General features: G+C 55.1%; 1 protein-coding gene across 2 annotated transcripts in view; it reads right to left on the bottom strand.

Moving 5' to 3' along the window:
* The window catches only part of GRIK3 (glutamate ionotropic receptor kainate type subunit 3), a 215,082-nt gene that overhangs the window by 53,605 nt on the left and 144,682 nt on the right, over window positions 1-16,795 (bottom strand). For both annotated transcript variants that reach the window (XM_035019078.1, XM_035019079.1), the window contains exons 4-7: window positions 14,876-15,057; window positions 12,069-12,122; window positions 2,460-2,633; window positions 1,733-1,876 (exon numbers count right to left, since the gene is read on the bottom strand). In XM_035019078.1, coding sequence (XP_034874969.1) covers window positions 1,733-1,876; window positions 2,460-2,633; window positions 12,069-12,122; window positions 14,876-15,057 — 554 coding nt within the window. The remainder of the gene's footprint in view (window positions 1-1,732; window positions 1,877-2,459; window positions 2,634-12,068; window positions 12,123-14,875; window positions 15,058-16,795) is intronic.

Below are 16,795 nucleotides of genomic sequence, written 5' to 3'. Positions count from 1 at the left end.
GGAGTCAGGCCTCAGCGCTCCCAGGAGACAAGCGGGTGATCTCCCAGGCTAACCAGGCCTGCTCAGGGCACTGGACAATCAGCCTTCCTCTGCAGTTTTGAGGGGCTGGATGAGGAGGGACCATCACGGTCCTCTTCTGTCAACACCACTGGCACCGGATGGAGCCCCTTCTGGGCGTGAGGGGAGCTGGTGCCAAGGACTTCATGCCTCCCTCACCACGATGGCAAGAGGGTGTTTGCCAGGTGAGGACACGGATGCTCGGGGCTGTCTAGGAACACGTGTGAAGCCACACAGCTGGGAGAGGCAGAGACGAGCTCCACGGGCACGAGCATCCAACTCTACAGACCGTGTCTCATCCCCATTCCTTTTAGCGCCCTTCCCAAGCAGCAAGGGGGGACGTCAGCCCTTGGGGAAAGCCACCCTGGCTGCTGCATGTAAGGCGGTGGGTCTCTTTGCTATATACCCCCCTGGAGCTGCCTTCCTTTGCACGTGGGATTACATCCCTGAATGCGAGGACTCGATTCATGTCTGCTCCCTCCCTGGGCTGTGAGCTTGGTGAACGCAGGGGCTCGTCCATCTCAGCCCCACTGGATCCCAGGGCCTGGTGCCCAGCAGGCCCACAACTAGCTGCTGAATAACTGAACGCTCAAGGTAGCCTGCCTCACCTTGGGCCAGTGTGGTTGCCACGGAGAGATCATTCTACAACCCTCCTGGAGGGCTTCTCTCGACGGCACCTGGAGTCGCCTGGACATGGTCTCTCCCTCCGACCCAGGATAACCCTGCCCCGATCTTCTCCCCGAGCCTTCTTCATCCACCATTTACTAGGATTTGACTCTGCCCACATCCTGGGTGAGATGCTCCGTGTAGTTTGCACACCGTCTTCTCAACAACACTGAGGCAGGTACTCTTTATGCCCATTTTACAGTCAAGGAAACTGAGAATCAAAATGTTAATCCTCTCACCCAAAGTCGCATAGCTCATCCCGGTGTTGCCAGGATGCTTGGCCCTGGCCTTAGCTTCCCCAGCCTGTAAAATGGGAGCAGTGAAGAGCCGTCCGCAGCTTACAAGGACAAGGATGATGGAGAGTCCTTCAGAATTATCGGTCGGCACTGTGAGTGTCAACGGCCATCTTGCAGCAGGACAGATTTCTGTTCCTGTTTCCTCTGAATCAGCCCCACGGATGGAACTTCACAACCACCTCAGAGCCAGCAGAGCCAGGGCCCAGAGGACCCGGAATGTGAAGAGGAGTTTGGAGGGCTGATTATCCGACCAGCCTCCACTGCCCCGCCATTGCCCTGAGCCCTTTCCACCCAGGGGTCTCGTCTCAGCTGCCTGGCAACCCTCTCGGGGGCATGCTTTGGACCCCATTTTGCAGATGAGGCAGCCAAGGCTCAGCAAGGTTCTCCAGCTTGCCCAAGGTCACACAGCCAGGGGCAGAGACCCTCATCTGCCGCACTGGAAAGCCCATGCAGGTCCTGCTGACAACTCGGACCGCCCACGGAGAACCTCCTAGGCTCCAGGGCCATAGCCCTCTCAATCGCCCTGTGAGATGGGTCCCGTCCAGCCCATTTTCACCCAAGGAAACGGAAGCTCAGAGATGTGAACCCATGTGCCCAGATTCGTGTGGACTGGAAATCGATTCTGCCTGCCTCCCACACCCGTGCCTTTGCTCTGCAGCACCGAAGACCCCCAGGGAGGAGGCCCTGGGGGGTGACGGCAGGGGAATACTCACCTCCTTGATGAAGTTCATGAAGCGGCCGCCAAAGCGCCAGGCCTTGTGCCGATGGCACTGCAGGGAGTTCACGGTCATCTGCGGGGCCCTCTGGTAGCACACGGACACGATGTGGACGGCGTCGTACAGCAAGGCCGCGTCAGTCTGGAGGGAAGGGCGCAGGGCCTGAGAGCAGCTCCCCAGCCCTGAGGGTCCTGAGCCCAAGCTGCTGCCCCTCCCCCACCAGGCATATGGGGTCCTGACAAGGGAAAGGCCCAGGGTGACCCTGTCCATGCCCTCCATGAAGGCCGGGCTTGGGCACTCCTGCTGTTCAGCAGACACCCAGCTCCCACCCTCTCTGCAGTTCAGACCTTCTCCTTCTAGGCCCTCCTTCCTCAACCCATCGCTCCTGTTCTCCTAGGCCCTGTCCCACCTTCTCCTTTCCTGCCTCCCTAGGCTCCAGCTGGTTACAGCTCAAAGTCCTCCGCGCCCAGGACCCACGGGTCCTTACCCCCAGACTCTGTAACAACCTGTTTACAAGCCTCCTTTGGGGGTGGGGGTGGGGCTGTGTCTGATTCCTTGTGTTCTCAGGGCTCAGCCTAAGGTCTGGCTGATCCAGAGCAGGTCTTAGGAAGGGAAGTGGTGGGAGGGAAGAGATAGGGAGGAAGTAGGGAAGAGAGGACAGAAGAGGGAAGGGGGGCTGCCGAGGAAGGGGTGCCCCTGGATTTGGCCCGCCTGGCTGGGATACCATCATCACGCCGTCCAACAGGCCGGACTCTGCCCGGGGAGCTGCCTGCAGCCGCTCCATGGACCACTTCTCCACGATGGCTGAGACGTGCGGGTTGTCCACGTTGAGGATCCGGAACCCCGTCAGGTTCACCCCTGAGTAGCGGTAGGGCTCCAGGTCTAACGCATACAGATCCTTGACAGAAAGAGGCTCAAGTAAATAAAGGTGTGGCCTGCTGTAAACTCCAGCCACCCCTCACCCGGGCCACCACTGCCCCACATGCCCTTCTCTGAGCACCAGGAGCCCAAGGTGGCAACTCCCTGCAGAGCCCTGCCCTGCACGAGGTGAGGCTCGGCGGTGGTGGTAAAGTACCCACAGGAGCACCAGACAGGGATCAGCTGGAACGCCCTCCACCTGGTGGCTGACCTCATCGACTTGCCGCTGGACCTCCTGCATGTGGCTCAGCTGGATTCTTCGTCTACAAAATGGGGCTCTTGCCTCCTTTATAGGACCGGTGCAGCGGTTCACACGAAAGGCCTGGCCCAGAACATCAGACGATCTTGATAACGGTCATAATGGTCATTTCCAATGATGGGGGTGCCCACTTTGGGAGGACAAAGAGCACTGGGCCTGGGCATCTCCAAGGGAAGCTGAAGGGAGTTGTTGTATCCCCCGCCCCCAAAAGACTATTTTAAAATATTTTTTTCTAGCTTTTGCACAGTGAAGGAAACTATCAACAAAATGAATAGGCTGAAAGGGAGAAGTACTTGAAAAGATACTCAGCATCCCTCATCATCAAGGAAATGCCAATCAAAACCACAAGAAGCAATCACCTCCCACCTGTCAGAATGGCTAAAATCAAAAAGACATCACAAGTGTTGGCGAGGATGTGGAGAAGGAACCCTTGCATGCTGGTGGTGGGAATGCAAACCGGTGTAGCCGCTCTGGAAGACAGTACGGAGTCTCCTCAAAGAATTAAAAATAGAACTACCCTATGATCTCGCAATTCCACTTCTGGGTATTTATTTGAAGAAAACAGAAAAACTAATTTGAAAACAAAGGTGCACTCCTATGTTCACTACAGCATTGTTTACAAGAGAAGATATGGAAGCAGCCCAAGTGTCTATCGCTAGATGAACGGATAAAGAAGATGCAGTGTATACATACAAAGGAATGTAACTCAGCCATAAGAGAGAAGGACATCCTGCCATTTTGTAACACTGTGGATAGACCCAGAAGACATTATGCTAAGTGAAGTCAGACAGAGAAAGACAAATACCGTAGGATTTCACTTATATATAGAATCTAAAAAAACAAAACCAACTCATAAATACAGAGAACAAACTGGTGGATGCCAGAAGGGAGAGGGGTGGGGGGATGGGCAAGATAGGTCAAGGGGATTAAGAGGTACAAACTTCCAGTTATAAAATAAGTCAGTCATGGGGATGTAATGGGCATAGAGAACGCAGTCAACCGCTCGGTAATCACTTTGTATGGTGACAGATAACCAAAGCTTTTGTGGGGATCATTTTGTAATGTATAAAAATGCTGATTGGCTATCTTGTACCCCTGAAATGAACATAATACTGTAGGTCAATTATAATTCAATAAAAAAAAATAGTCTTTCTGCTTGGAACTCAAGGAATACCATTGCCTTCTTCTCTCCCCTCACCTCTGACATCACCAGCCCCTCTGCAGCTCCAGCTCTGGGGCAAGGGGAGCTGGTAGGGCAAGGAGGCAGAGAGGGATTGGGCGGGGTGTGTGCATGGAGGGAGAAGCCAGGTGCTAAGCTAGGAAGAAGTGGCAGCGTTGAAGAGGTAGGGGGTGGTAGCCTAGGAGGAGCAGAGCAGAGCTCCCTCCTGTTAAGAAAAACTCCCCAATGGGGCGCCTGTGTGGCTCAGTCGTTGGACATCTGCCTTCAGCTCAGGTCATGATCACAGAGTCCTGGGATTAAGCCCCACATTGGGCTCCCTGCTCATCGGGAAGCCTGCTTCTACCTCTCCCACTCCCCCTGCTTGTGTTCCTGCTCTTGCTATCTCTCTGTCAAATAAATAAATAAGATCTTTAAAAAACAAAACAAAACAAAACAAAAAACTCCCAAGCTTGCAAATGAGGCAGAAGGAGAGCAGCATCTCTGTTGAATGTAGTATGGAAGCGTCCCTTACCAGGCCTGCCCTGCACTGTGTGATTCTCTGGGAGAACACGCCCAGGTCTGACTTCACCATCAGCTACTGGTTGAAGCCCAGACTCTGGGTAAACTTGGAGATTGTTGCCCGTTGAAAAGATAAAACCCACTGTGGTGGCTTATTACCCTTGCAGGACATTAATCCATTTTGTAACTAACTGAGCAGTCTTATTCGGTGTTTTTCCCTCCCAATAAAAATTCAATCCCTCCAAAGCTCTCTGAGCCAGCGGTACCATCCTATTGCTCCCTTGTTAACGAACTGAATACGTCTTTGACACATGTTCATCCGATATTTGCATGAGTCACTTTTTTACTTTTTGGGAAAACATGATGATCTAGATTGGCCCCTTCCTACTAGTGGTTTGGGAAACTGAGTCCTAAGGTCCTCCTGGTCAACTGTCTATTCTTTTCTATGCTCTACCCTCATCAAGCTGTCTTCTGTCCCAGCCTCTGGTCCATCCTTTTTCCTGGGTCCCTCAACTCATATGCTGCATCCTGTGCTGGGAGAGAGGCAGGACAGCCCATGGGCTGTACTGTTCTCTGCACGGCTGCAGTCATTGGGACTAAAAGACCCAGCCCATAATAGTCCAAGCTTCCGTGAACTCGATGGCGGCTTGAGGAATGATGAGCCCACGGAGCAGCTCTTCCGCATGGTGCTGGCTTCCTTTGGTCTCTCACATATTCCCGATTGATGCTAAATTCTTCCTACTCCTGCTGCACACTCAAAATGGGCTCCTTCTGGAATGCATGGTGCTGGCTTCCTCTTTGAAAGTTTAGGGAGTAGGATGTTGGGGAGAGATCTGGAGCAGACTTGAACCCCAGGCAAGAAAATTTAGTCCTAGCTTTACCTAAACAACTAGGGTGCTGATTCTAGGCCAGGACTTGGGATGGGGAAGGGGCTGGGTGGGAGCAGGAGGTGGGGTCATCAGCAGATGAGGGGGTCTCACTGAGTGGGCCAGAGGGTGCCTGCCCCAGTCTCAGTGGGGAGTGGAGTGTGGGTACTGCCCTCAGCCCTGCACATGGAGGATACCACCCCATCCTGACAGTGTGTTCCTTCTACAGATGAGGAAACAGGGTCAGGGGCATGAAGTGACCTGCCTGAGGTCATAAAGCTCAAAAAAGGCAGAGCAAAATTTGTACCCAGGCCTGTTTCAGTGGGGTGTTGGAGCTGGCTCGCGCTGGCCTGTGGGAGCTAACTGTTAGCACTGGCACTTCTTCCTGCCTCCAGTCACCTCACACTGGTCGCCTGATACCAGCTGCGGGGGGAGTATTTACACCATGGAAATCAGAAGCATTCCAAATCCAGGGTTTCCCTCCCACACACTTGGACAGCGGGTGGTACACCGCCGTCTGTCTTATTCGAAAATACCTGTGCTTTATGCCCCAGTGGTTGCCAAACACGCGATATGCACCCGAACTGTCTTTGGAGCTGTTTTGGGGAGTATAGGCCAAGGAGAGTCTGGGGTGGCGGCCTGGCAACTCTGTGATTTGAGAAGCCCCTCATCTAAGTCATGACTCCTGACGGGGCTGAGCTGGGGACACGTGTGGAATCAGAGGAGCGGAGGGGCGTGGGGAGGGCATGCCCAGAAGGAGGCCTCTCTCCCCACGGCGCCTTCCCGAGCGCGGCGCACGGAGACAGCCCCGGCAAAGCTCGGGGGCACAGACTGCGAAGCCAGGCCATCTGGGTTCCAGGTGCATCTACCCTCCTTACCTCAGGTGGGTTCAGCTGCCAAATGTAGGCGATGATAACAGGACCTAGCGGGGGGGGTTGTCATGAGGAAGAAGTGGGTTCATGGATGTGCACAGAGCACGTCTGGTGCATGGTTGACATAGATAAGGGTTTGACCAATATTCTGTGGCAGCAGGTTGTGACAGTCATGGGATACGGCCCCAGAGACATGCCCGGGTGTCAGAGGAGAGGAGCAGAGAGGCGTTGGGTCCTTCCTGCCTTCCCCGTCTTGGCAATATAGGAACAATCGCGATGAGCCAACAGCTATGAGCTCCTGTGGACCTTGGAGCAGCAGGCTGCGCTCTAAGTGCCTTTTGTGCATTAACTCGCTGAATTCTCATTTCCACCTTATCCAAGGAGGGTGTTACTATCACCCCATTTCGGAGGAAGGAACTGAGTCACAGAGAGGTTAAGCTTCACAGCTAACCTGTGGAGAATTGGAGTCCAACCCAGGCAGTCCAGCTCCCAAGCGCCCCCTGTCCCGTGACCAGCCTGCAGTCCACACAGCATTCAGAGGGGTTTCTCGGAAGGATCAATCCAACCCTGTCACTCCCGTGTTTATAAATCCTTACTGCCTTCTCAGAACAAAGTGCAAGTTCCTTAGTTTAGTCTACAAAGCTCTCCACCGCCCTCCAGCCCCACTTTTCTTCACACCCCCTCCCATGTTTGTTTCAGGAACCAAACCACTTTCCCCTTCTCCCTTCCTCGCTGACGCCTGCCCTTGCCCCCATCACACAGCTTCTCATCGCTATGCCAGCATTTGCGCATCTTCTAGCCTCTGGCTGGACTGTCTCTCTTCTCAACCCTCTTGGGTGGGCTATTCTCTGAGATTCAATTCAAGTGGCACCTCTTCCGGGAAGCCTCCCCTGACTACTCCTTTACACATGCACAACAGGGTGGGTCGGGGGGGGGCTTCTGCTTTCATCCTGGGACCTCTTGGCTTTCACCCCCACTGAGCCAAACACCCCTGTCACCCAAAGTGGAAAGAAGGGTCAGCCAGCCGAGTAGCTCTCTGGGGCGCCTAAACAGCGCTGGGAAGGGCCTGGGATGGGAGACTAGTGTTTCACCTCCTCCTCTCGGGGGAGCTCTCAATGAAGCTGGAGGCTAGGAAGGGTTTGGTAAATTGCCTTGGGGGGTGGTGGGAGAGTGAGACCCTTAAGGGGCCTGCTTTAGTATCAAGCGATCTTCCCCCAAATCGCCTTTGGAGAAGGCAGGTGAGGGGAGGTGGAACAGTTTTGTTTTGCAGGATGGAGAATGTGAATTTGGGGCTAGAGCTCACTGCCAGGGCCATCGAAGAGAAGTTGACCTCTGCCCCCAGGGGACGCCCCCTTCACTCCACCCCAGCATGGGGCCCAGCCTCCTCTCCAATACAGTGCTGACTTACTACCTAAGGCCTGAAAGATGCCAAAGCATCAGCGTGCCCAGGGCGTCCATGACTCGCTTCACCCTCCTCTAGGACCAGAGGCCAACTGGACTCAGTGGGAAGGGTGGCATCCCTGGCCCTGGTGGGCGGCTTGGGGGCTGGTGACATCAGCCCTTCTGGTCTCTAGACGTAGCATGTGTTCTGTTGACACTCACAGGGTGGCCGCAGCCATTCCAACCCGGCGGGGGTGATGGGGTGTCACTGCTGGGGTCACCTCCTTCCCTGTCATACTAAGCCTGGGGCGCAAAGTGTTGTAGGGCTTGCGGCACCAAGCGTCCCCACTCCCGTGACACGAGGGCAGGGATGACGGGAGCTGCTAAAGAGGCCTCTTTGTCCAGCTCTGCTTCTGTATCTGCGCTGCCCTGGGCGGAGACCCCAAGCGCCGTACACAGTGAACCACAGGCAACCTTGTCGCTTGGCAAAAAGTTGCTGTTCTTGATGCCAAATGTTGACACACTGAATTCAGTATCGACGAGGGACCTTTTAGAAACATTCAGCATAACATAATAGACTAATTCATTAGCACCCCATGGGTCTGACTGGGTAGAAGCTGAAGCTCGGAAAACATTGCCTTAAGGAATGACAGATGAAAATATCTTTCCCATGATATAACTGTTATTGCTGGGAAGTGGCATTAATTGTGATTGCTTATCTATTAATTTATTATAATCCTTTTTTCACCTCCAGGCTTTTACCTACACATGACATGCACCAGGGGCTCAGCTGGGGCTGAGTAACGCGGGTTATCTGGGAAGGGCTCGAAGCTGGCTGGAGCTGATTATGGCCACTGGGGTAATTAAAATGTCTACTGCGTGAAAGCAGCAAGTTTGGAGAATTTTTTAGCAGCGAAGCATTGGTGACGTGGGTTTCCGAAAGGGAAGCAAATAAATGCCAGATGCCACCGGACTCCCGAAATACAGCCTCGACTGACCAACGGGCGTGAAGAGGCAGGATCACGAGGTAAACTCTGAAGCCCACGGGGGCTGGAAGGAGGATCACAGAGTGGGAGCCGAGGCCGAAGTGGGACACGGGCTGGAGTGGAGGGTCCAAGGGACACGCAGCTGCTGCCCTGGCAGGCAGGCGGCGAGGGGGCAGCTGGGAGAGATGCTGGTGGACCCCTTCCCCGCCGACACACGCCGACACACCTACTCCCTTGCAGACTGCGGAGCTGTTCGTGTGTAAGGGCACGAACTGGGCAGTCACTCTCCCGGACCCTCAGAGAGGCACGGGGAGGAGGATGGGCAGGGGGCTGGGACAGCCATGCACAAGACCGGCAGTCAGGAGCCAAGGCCTCTACCCCTGATCTGCTGGGAGACTCTGGGCAAGTCACTCAACCTCTCTGGTCCCAGGTTTGCCCATCTATCAACAGGGAGCAAAACCCCTGCCCTGTGAAGAGGTAAAGCAGCAATGTGGAGAAAGGGCTTTGGAACCCGTGAAGAGTGGGCCCTGCTGAGATTTGTGGAGGCTCCATTCCTCCCATTCGTGTCAGTCACCGCATCTGGACCATCGATGCCGCGTGTGGCCAGAGGAGGCCAGCCACTGCCTCGTGCGGGCTTTCAGCGTGACAGCTCCCAGCAGAGGCCTCCGGAGCTGGACAGCTTCCAGCTGGTAAAAATCCTCCTTCTGCCCCTTTCTTGCTGGGTGACCTCTCGAGCCTCAGTTTCTACTTTCCTGTAAAGTTGGGAGATCATACCTCCCTTGGAGAGGCATTCTGAATTTGTGGATGAGATGACATATGCTGAATACACGGAAGACGTAAGCAAGAGGTACTTCATCCACTGAACTCTTACCTACTACTTCAATAAACATCAGGCACTCGACATAGAGCATGCTCAGCCTAACAGTGCTATGAGGTAGCGCTGTCACTGTGGCCATTTTGTAGATGGGAAAAGGAGGTCCAGAGAGGTTGAAATAACTTGCCCAGGAAGTGGAAGGATCTCGACTCTAACTCAGGCAGGCTGGCACCAGAGTCCTTGGTCTTAACTGTTGCCATGACAAGGGTGTTGATAACTTCACGGATTACCTTCTACTTTGTATGGTAGTCATTCACTCATCCAAGCATTAATGAGCACCTACTGCATGCCAGGCACTCTTTGGGCACCAGAGATGGGCAGGTGAATTGGGCACAGTCCTTGATCCTTATATGCATGAAGGAAGCCTGCCAACTGGTGAGCTTTGTGTGGATCCGTCTCTGCATACTCTCTCCCACCCAAGCACCTAGCTCAGAACCTGGGGCCTTGAGAGCATCTGTACGTGGCTGCCAGAAGTGAGTAAATGGATGCCTGAATAAGGAAATGAAAAAGTAAGAGAAGTGGATCCTGTCTAGGGCTGCAGGACAACCCACAACACTAGGATCCTGCCCTGAGCTTCCCTCCAAGACCTCTAATCTTGACCCCAGGAAGGCAATGGCATCAGTGAGAACAACATGGGGTCACTAGGGAGGTCCCTTCTCTAGAGCTTTGCCTGAAAGGTTGAGCCAGGCCACTGGGCTAAGGGCCCAGAAGTTGGTCTCAGCACCCTAGATGCCCAGGATGGGATGGACAGGGCTGCCATGGCAGGGACAGGGCCTTGGGCCCATGAATGTGCCCCACTACACCTTCCTGGCCTTCCTCCTCTGCCCTGATCGCAGTTCCAAACAGAGGTGGAATATGGGAGATCTGGCGGCCTCATCCTCCAGCCTCCAATGACTTTCTAGGATATAACACGACATGGAAAAGTCAGCTTGGGTGTGTAGAAATCCAGAAGGGACTTGGGGAAGAAGGTGCCCAATCTCAGTCACCAGCTTCCAGAATCCTTTTCTCCCAACATGACTCCCAGCAGATGCCCAGATCTGAGCCCTGGATCAGGAGCTCTGCCAAGGGCACAGAGTACAGTGGGTGGGGAAGAAAGAGCGGTGTGCTGGTAAATGCTTAGTAACCAGCTCTCGGTGGAGGGGAGGTTACAAACCCTTATTTGTAGTATTTGCCAACTTCTGTGGTATGAATATTCCTTCCACCAAGGCCGACTCCCAAGCTACCTCCGCACTATCACTGAACGTGGATTTGGGAGCAGATGACTGTAATGGGCTCTAGCAATCAGTCAGATTGAGCCAGCCTCAGCTCTCCAGTGAAGAGCTAACCTGCCTCTTGGCCTTTGGTTATGCTGTTCCATCTGTGTAGAATACTCTTCCTCTCTCTCCTTGGTGAACTCCTACTGATGCTTCAAGGTCCTGTTTAAGCATCTGCCTTCCTGCCTCAAATTACCTTCTGCCAACCCCTCCACACCGGGTGTCTCCTTCCACCGTGTGCCACGGCCACGTGTCCAGGCCTGGGATGGCACACACCTGCGAAGGAGCTAGACGTGGAGGTGCGGACCACACAGGACGGGAGCTCCTCGAGGGAGGGGCCTCCGTGCCAGGCATCATGAGACCCTCACCGGAGCCCAGGCGCTGGGGAAGGAGGGTTACCTGGGTGCCAGATGGATGAGGGAACGCAGAAGCCTGTTGGGCTGGAGCAAGGCGGACGAGGAGAGCGGGAGCCTGTTTCATGGCCAGGAAATCAGTGCCCCAGAACCGGGCTGGGTGGAAGAGTCCACCCAGGGCCCCAGCGAAGCGCTAGAACGTCTGCTCCAGGGCAGGGAGGCTGTGTGTGGGTGCCCCTTTGGCACAAGGATCTCTTCATTCTGCTGATTTCAGGCCACAACTAATTATCCTAATGGGTTTAAATGGCCCTAAATGTTCTCTGAGTTTGGACAGGACCCATCTGGAGCCCGCAGGTGGGCTGGCCCAGCTGACAGAGAGTGGGCAGACTTCAGGACGGATGCTGCAGGAATCCAAAGCAGCATTTCCTGTTGTTGCGTGAGGACTGAGACATCCGTGGGGAAGCGTGTGGGCTGGGAGTCGAGGGTCATCTTAATAAGAGCAGCTAATACTTGCATCGGTCTTCACACAAATCAGGCACTGCTCTCAGCATTGTACTTTCTGAGCTCATAATTCTAGGAGGTAGAAGCTATTATCGCACCCATTTTGCAGACGAAGAGACTGAGGCAGGGAGGTTAATGACTGGCTACTCATCAGAGGGGCTTGTGTTGACATAGGTAGGTCTAGACTCACTGCCCTGAGTCACAACTCGAGGACATTTCTCAACGTGGGCGGGCCACGAAGATGTCTCTGGGCCCTTGCCTGGGGCCACACCTACAGCCTTAGGAAGCAAGGCCAGCCTGAGTCTCCTCCAGCTGCCGCAACGGTCCCCACCTGGCTGACCTTGTTCTGAGGGGACCCACCCTGACCCGTGCCAGGACCCAGAGGTACGTTACCAGCGTGGTGAAGATGAAGTGGTAGTATTCGGTCATCATGCCCATGGCCATGGCCTGCGGGAGAGCAGAGCATCATCAGTCCACAGGGGGTACCCGAGAAGCCCCCTCCCCATCTGCACCCCAGCAGGGAGGACCAGACTGGCGGGGGTTCGGAGGAGGTGGGCCACTTGGAGTGGGATGTCCTCGAGACCACCTCCCCGAAGTAACAATGACTGGCTAGCAGATGACAGTGCGTTTTGCACTGGAGTGTGCAGCCAAGTCACCCGGGACAGATTCAAATGCAGAATCTTGGGGCGCCTGGGTGAATCAGTCAGTTAGGCACCTGCCTTTGGCTCAGATCAGGATCCTGGGGTCCTGGGATCGAGTCCCCGCATTGGGCTCCCGACTCAGCAGAGTCTGCTTGTCCCTCTCCCTATGCTCTCTCACTGTCTCTCTCTCTCAAATAAATAAATAAATAAAATCTTTTATTTTTTTTCTTAAGATTTTATTTATTTATTTGCGAGAGAGAGAATGAGAGACAGAGAGCACGAGAGGGAGGAGGGTCAGAGGGAGAAGCAGACTCCCCGCTGAGCAGGGAGCCCGATGCGGGACTCGATCCCGGGACTCCAGGATCATGACCTGAGCCGAAGGCAGTCGCTTAACCGACTGAGCCACCCAGGCGCCCTAAATAAAATCTTTTAAAAAAATGCAGAATCTTGGGCCATACTCTGCATGCAAAGATTCCAAATTCCGCAGGGCCAGGCTGGGCCCAGTTGTCTGGCTTTCCGTGAGCATCTACAGGCCTGCCACACTTAGAGAAATGCTGTTGGAGTTAGCCCCAGACTGCCTTCTGTCCTGGCTCCAGAGAGAGGTGTGCGGAAGCCCAGCCCTCCCCAGCCCAGCCAGGCCCGAGGAGGAGAGGCTTTGCTTGGGCTGAGCCTCCCTGGAGGTGGAGATAGCCTGGCTTCCCTGGTCCAGCTGACCACCAGGCAGGCTGCTCGGCTGCTATGGAATTATTACTATGTAATTACTATGATGATACATTATGCTATGTATCATCATGAACCCTGCATTACCTTCATTTACATATTTTATTAGAAACCTATAATCTATAATATTAACGACCATAATGCACTTTCCACAGAGTTCTTCAGAATGCCGGGCCCCCTAAGTGCTCTGGAGGAGAAATACCCCGGGGTCAGGTACATTTGGAAAGTGCCGCTCATTCTCTCGCCCTCTTAGAGATTCACAACCCACATCAGCAAGTTAGACGCTCAGACCAGACCTCTGTCAGCAGCCGCGATCACCTTTGCGGGGTTCAGTGTTCAGCGGAGCATACCGTCTCCTTAACTCTGGAAATTTTCAAGTCAGGCAGGTGTGGGAGTAAATTCTCTCTTTCTGGCTGGATGACCTCAGGCCCCTTCCTTTCCCTGTGAGCCTCAGTTTCCTCACCTGTAAACTGGGCATGATAGCCGTTGCCACCTGCCCCGGGGGCGCTAAGTGAGGGGCTCCAGGTACCCGGCACACGGTCACTCCTCAGTGTGACCAGCCAGGGTTGTGGCTGTCTTTGTTACTCTGTTACCCGTGCCAGGAAGAAAAGGGAAGCGCTAAGCTCTGGCCGTCGCCCAGGGAGGAGGGGTGAGGGGTCTCTGGGGAGCATAAGTCTCCTCCACAGTGACACCACAGATACCCCACACCCAGTGCCGGACACTGGGCTACACTCTCTCCTTGCCTCATCTCAACAGAATCCTCCGCCACGGGCTAAGGTAGGGATCACTGGCTGTGGCTACAGAGGAGGGGATGACACGGGGCCTCCTTGATCTTGGGCACACAACACCCAAGGGCAGAAGCGAGATTCAAACCCCCAAGCGAGCTCTTTAACCTCCTGGGGGTGAGGGAGGCTGGGGGGAAGACACTGGCTCCCAGGCCGCCTGGGCACCCCTTGCAGGGCCCGACTGGAGGGTGGGACTTGGGAACCCCCTAGCCCCTCCGGGACTTGAACACTCCTATCCAGGCTCGGCACCTAGCCCCCTGCACTGCCTGTGTCTCCTCCCCACCACCTGCATCTCGCAAGGCCATGACTTAGAGCTCCACAGAAGGCCTCGTTCAATCACCAGGGACGCTTTCTGGGACCATGTAATTTGCCTTTTACACAAAGCACTGGCACAAATGTGAATGGTTTGGGTTTCAGCTGCGGCACCCTCCACGAAGGTTGTGGGCGATTTTGCTGTTGATTTCTTAGGTAGCTGGCAGAGACGGCTCTTGTCCCTAGCATGCCATGCTGGGCTGTGTCTGGAAAGGAACAGAGGCCTATCCAGGACCGAGAGCCATTTCCCTCCCCCACAGTCACTGCAGAGTCGAGCAGATGGTGCGGGGAACTTCAATAAACCTCCTAGTAGCCAGAGAGTATCAGCAAGTGCTGCGGGCTATGGGGAACGCATCACCGGCGAGCCAGTGAGGCCCCCCTGGGCCTGTTCCTGCCACCCCGAGGCCTCCCAGCACTCCCCGCAGTGTTCTGTCCTGTGCGGCTTCCGGCTCCTCTCGGCAGCCCCAGCCTCCCACCCGCAGCCTCAGCACTGATGCAACAGCCTCCAGGCGCCAGGCTAGGCTCAGCCCTGGCATCACCCCACCCTCGCGCTGGCTCAGACCTTGAAGACCACACTGGGTCCACTCTGCGGCTGCCGAGAAACCGCCAGACCGAAACAGAGCTGGGCTCCACCTGAGCTCTGGCCACCTCCTGGTGGGGTGCGGGGTGGGGGGAGGGGGCAGGCAGATCCCGCCCATCCCTTCCATTGCCCCATCCCCCAGGCTGGCCAGCACTCACGCACCTGCTTGAGGATCTGGGCGGCCATGGTGTGGCTACAGTCGAAGATGATGCGAAATTCCCTGCCCCGCTTCATCTCTTTGAGCAGGGGGCGCGAGTCGTCGGAGTCAAGGGGCAGCTGGCGGATCTTCAGGCGGATGTTGTACCTCGACGGGGCCATGATGAGCTCCTGCAGTCGGATGAGCCCTGGGAGGCCCCGGGGTGCAAGAGACACACGTGTGCACACAGGTAAACACAGCTGGCGGCCTCCACGGGCTCGGGTGTGTTCATAGGCCTGTGGCCGCACCCACAGACACGGATGCGTGGCCCACGGAGCTCTGGGCAGGTGCGTGGACACAGCCACGTGGGTCCAGACACGGGCACCAGAACGCTCGGGTACAGCCATGTGCACGAGGCTGCACACACCTGCACACACCCATGGATTTGTATGCACATACAAACACATATTTAGAGGGGCATGCATGCTGATGTAGACACACGCCTGGGCTTCGTTCCACATGTAAATCAAGGCCTCTGCACGCACAGACACACATACACACATACAGATTCAACAGTAGGCACAGACAGCAAATTCCCACTGACCCCACACCCACGCACTCCCCTCTAAACTCGAATGCATTCACAGATTTACGGAGCCCAAACCAGAGGGCACCCCTCTTCATCACCCCACCTGTGACATTGGGAAGCAGGGAACCTGCCTCCAGGATGTGGGCACAAGTGAAGGCTCCGAGGTTCAGCTGTACCAACCGTTGGACCGTGTAAGACAAAGTGGAGCTGCGCCCCCAACCCAAGGGCAGGCTGCCTCAGTAAACCTGACCGATTTTTCCAGGCTCCGGGCAACCACCTCCTCCATGAAGCCCACCCCTACCGCTCTGTCTAAACAAGACACCCCCTCCCCCCCCAGTGGCCTCCTCCCTCAGCACTAGCCTCCTCTGGCCTTGTCTCACTCCCTCGTCCTGCCATGGGCTCCTTAATCTCATGGGCCGGGTCCCCACAGCCCCTAGCACCGGGCCTGGCACTTAGATGATGCACAGCACAAATCCCCATAACTGAATTGACTTACTGTTTTTTTCTTCCCACACTGAAAAATCCATCCTCCACCTTGGCATTTTGCAAAACCACTTAACCTGGGGACTTCCAGGGAAAACTGAATGTCACTTCCTGGAGACAAATGGCTTACTTAGGTCTAATTAAGTTCATTTCCGTCGCTATTTCACGGTCCATTCTTGCTGACTGCCCTCTGTTTAGCCTGGGAGCAAGACTGCTTGCTGCCCTCGATACCCCTCCCCACTCAGGGAGGGGCTGAGCCAGCAGGGGCCAGGGTCCCACTGGGCTGCCCGCCCACACTCAGGGCTCAGGGTCTGTGTCCTGACGGCACTGTCCACTCAGCCATGCTCCATTGCCCCACAAAGAGCATTCTGCTTCTCCTTTGGGGAGAAACTCCTCCCCCATACTCAGACTGTGTGACTTGGAAGGGGTCCATCCCCAGCTCTCGGGGCACAGCATGTGGCCCCAGCCTGGCCAATCAGCACCCACATTCCTCTAGGCATAGGGGTAGGCTCAGAGCTGGGTAGGTGACGCCAGTTGGTCCTATCAGATGACTTCCAAAAATGGTGCCAGAGCAGCCGGTAAGAGATACACCCTTTTCCACTTACCTCCAAATAGGGAGGAAGCAAATCTAGGCATCACCACATAGAACCGGAGAAGGATTCCAACACGGCAGAAGTCAGGACAAATAAGTCCGAATGATACCCATTTGAGCCTCTGGATCAAACAGTACCTGAAGCTAAAATGACTCTTAAACCTGCCAGTAAAGGCAGCCAATCAAATCCACTCTCCCTCCCCCTTTTTTTGGTTAAGGCAGTTTGCTCTGGATTAAAGCTTGCAATCAACTATTGTCGTGTCCCCTATCTGGACAAAGTCC

This window comes from Mirounga leonina, unplaced genomic scaffold, assembly GCF_011800145.1.
Source record: "Mirounga leonina isolate KUSES-001 unplaced genomic scaffold, KU_Mleo_1.0 Mir_173, whole genome shotgun sequence".
NCBI classification, from domain to species: domain Eukaryota; kingdom Metazoa; phylum Chordata; class Mammalia; order Carnivora; family Phocidae; genus Mirounga; species Mirounga leonina.
This window is presented reverse-complemented; position numbering and strand designations above follow the sequence as displayed.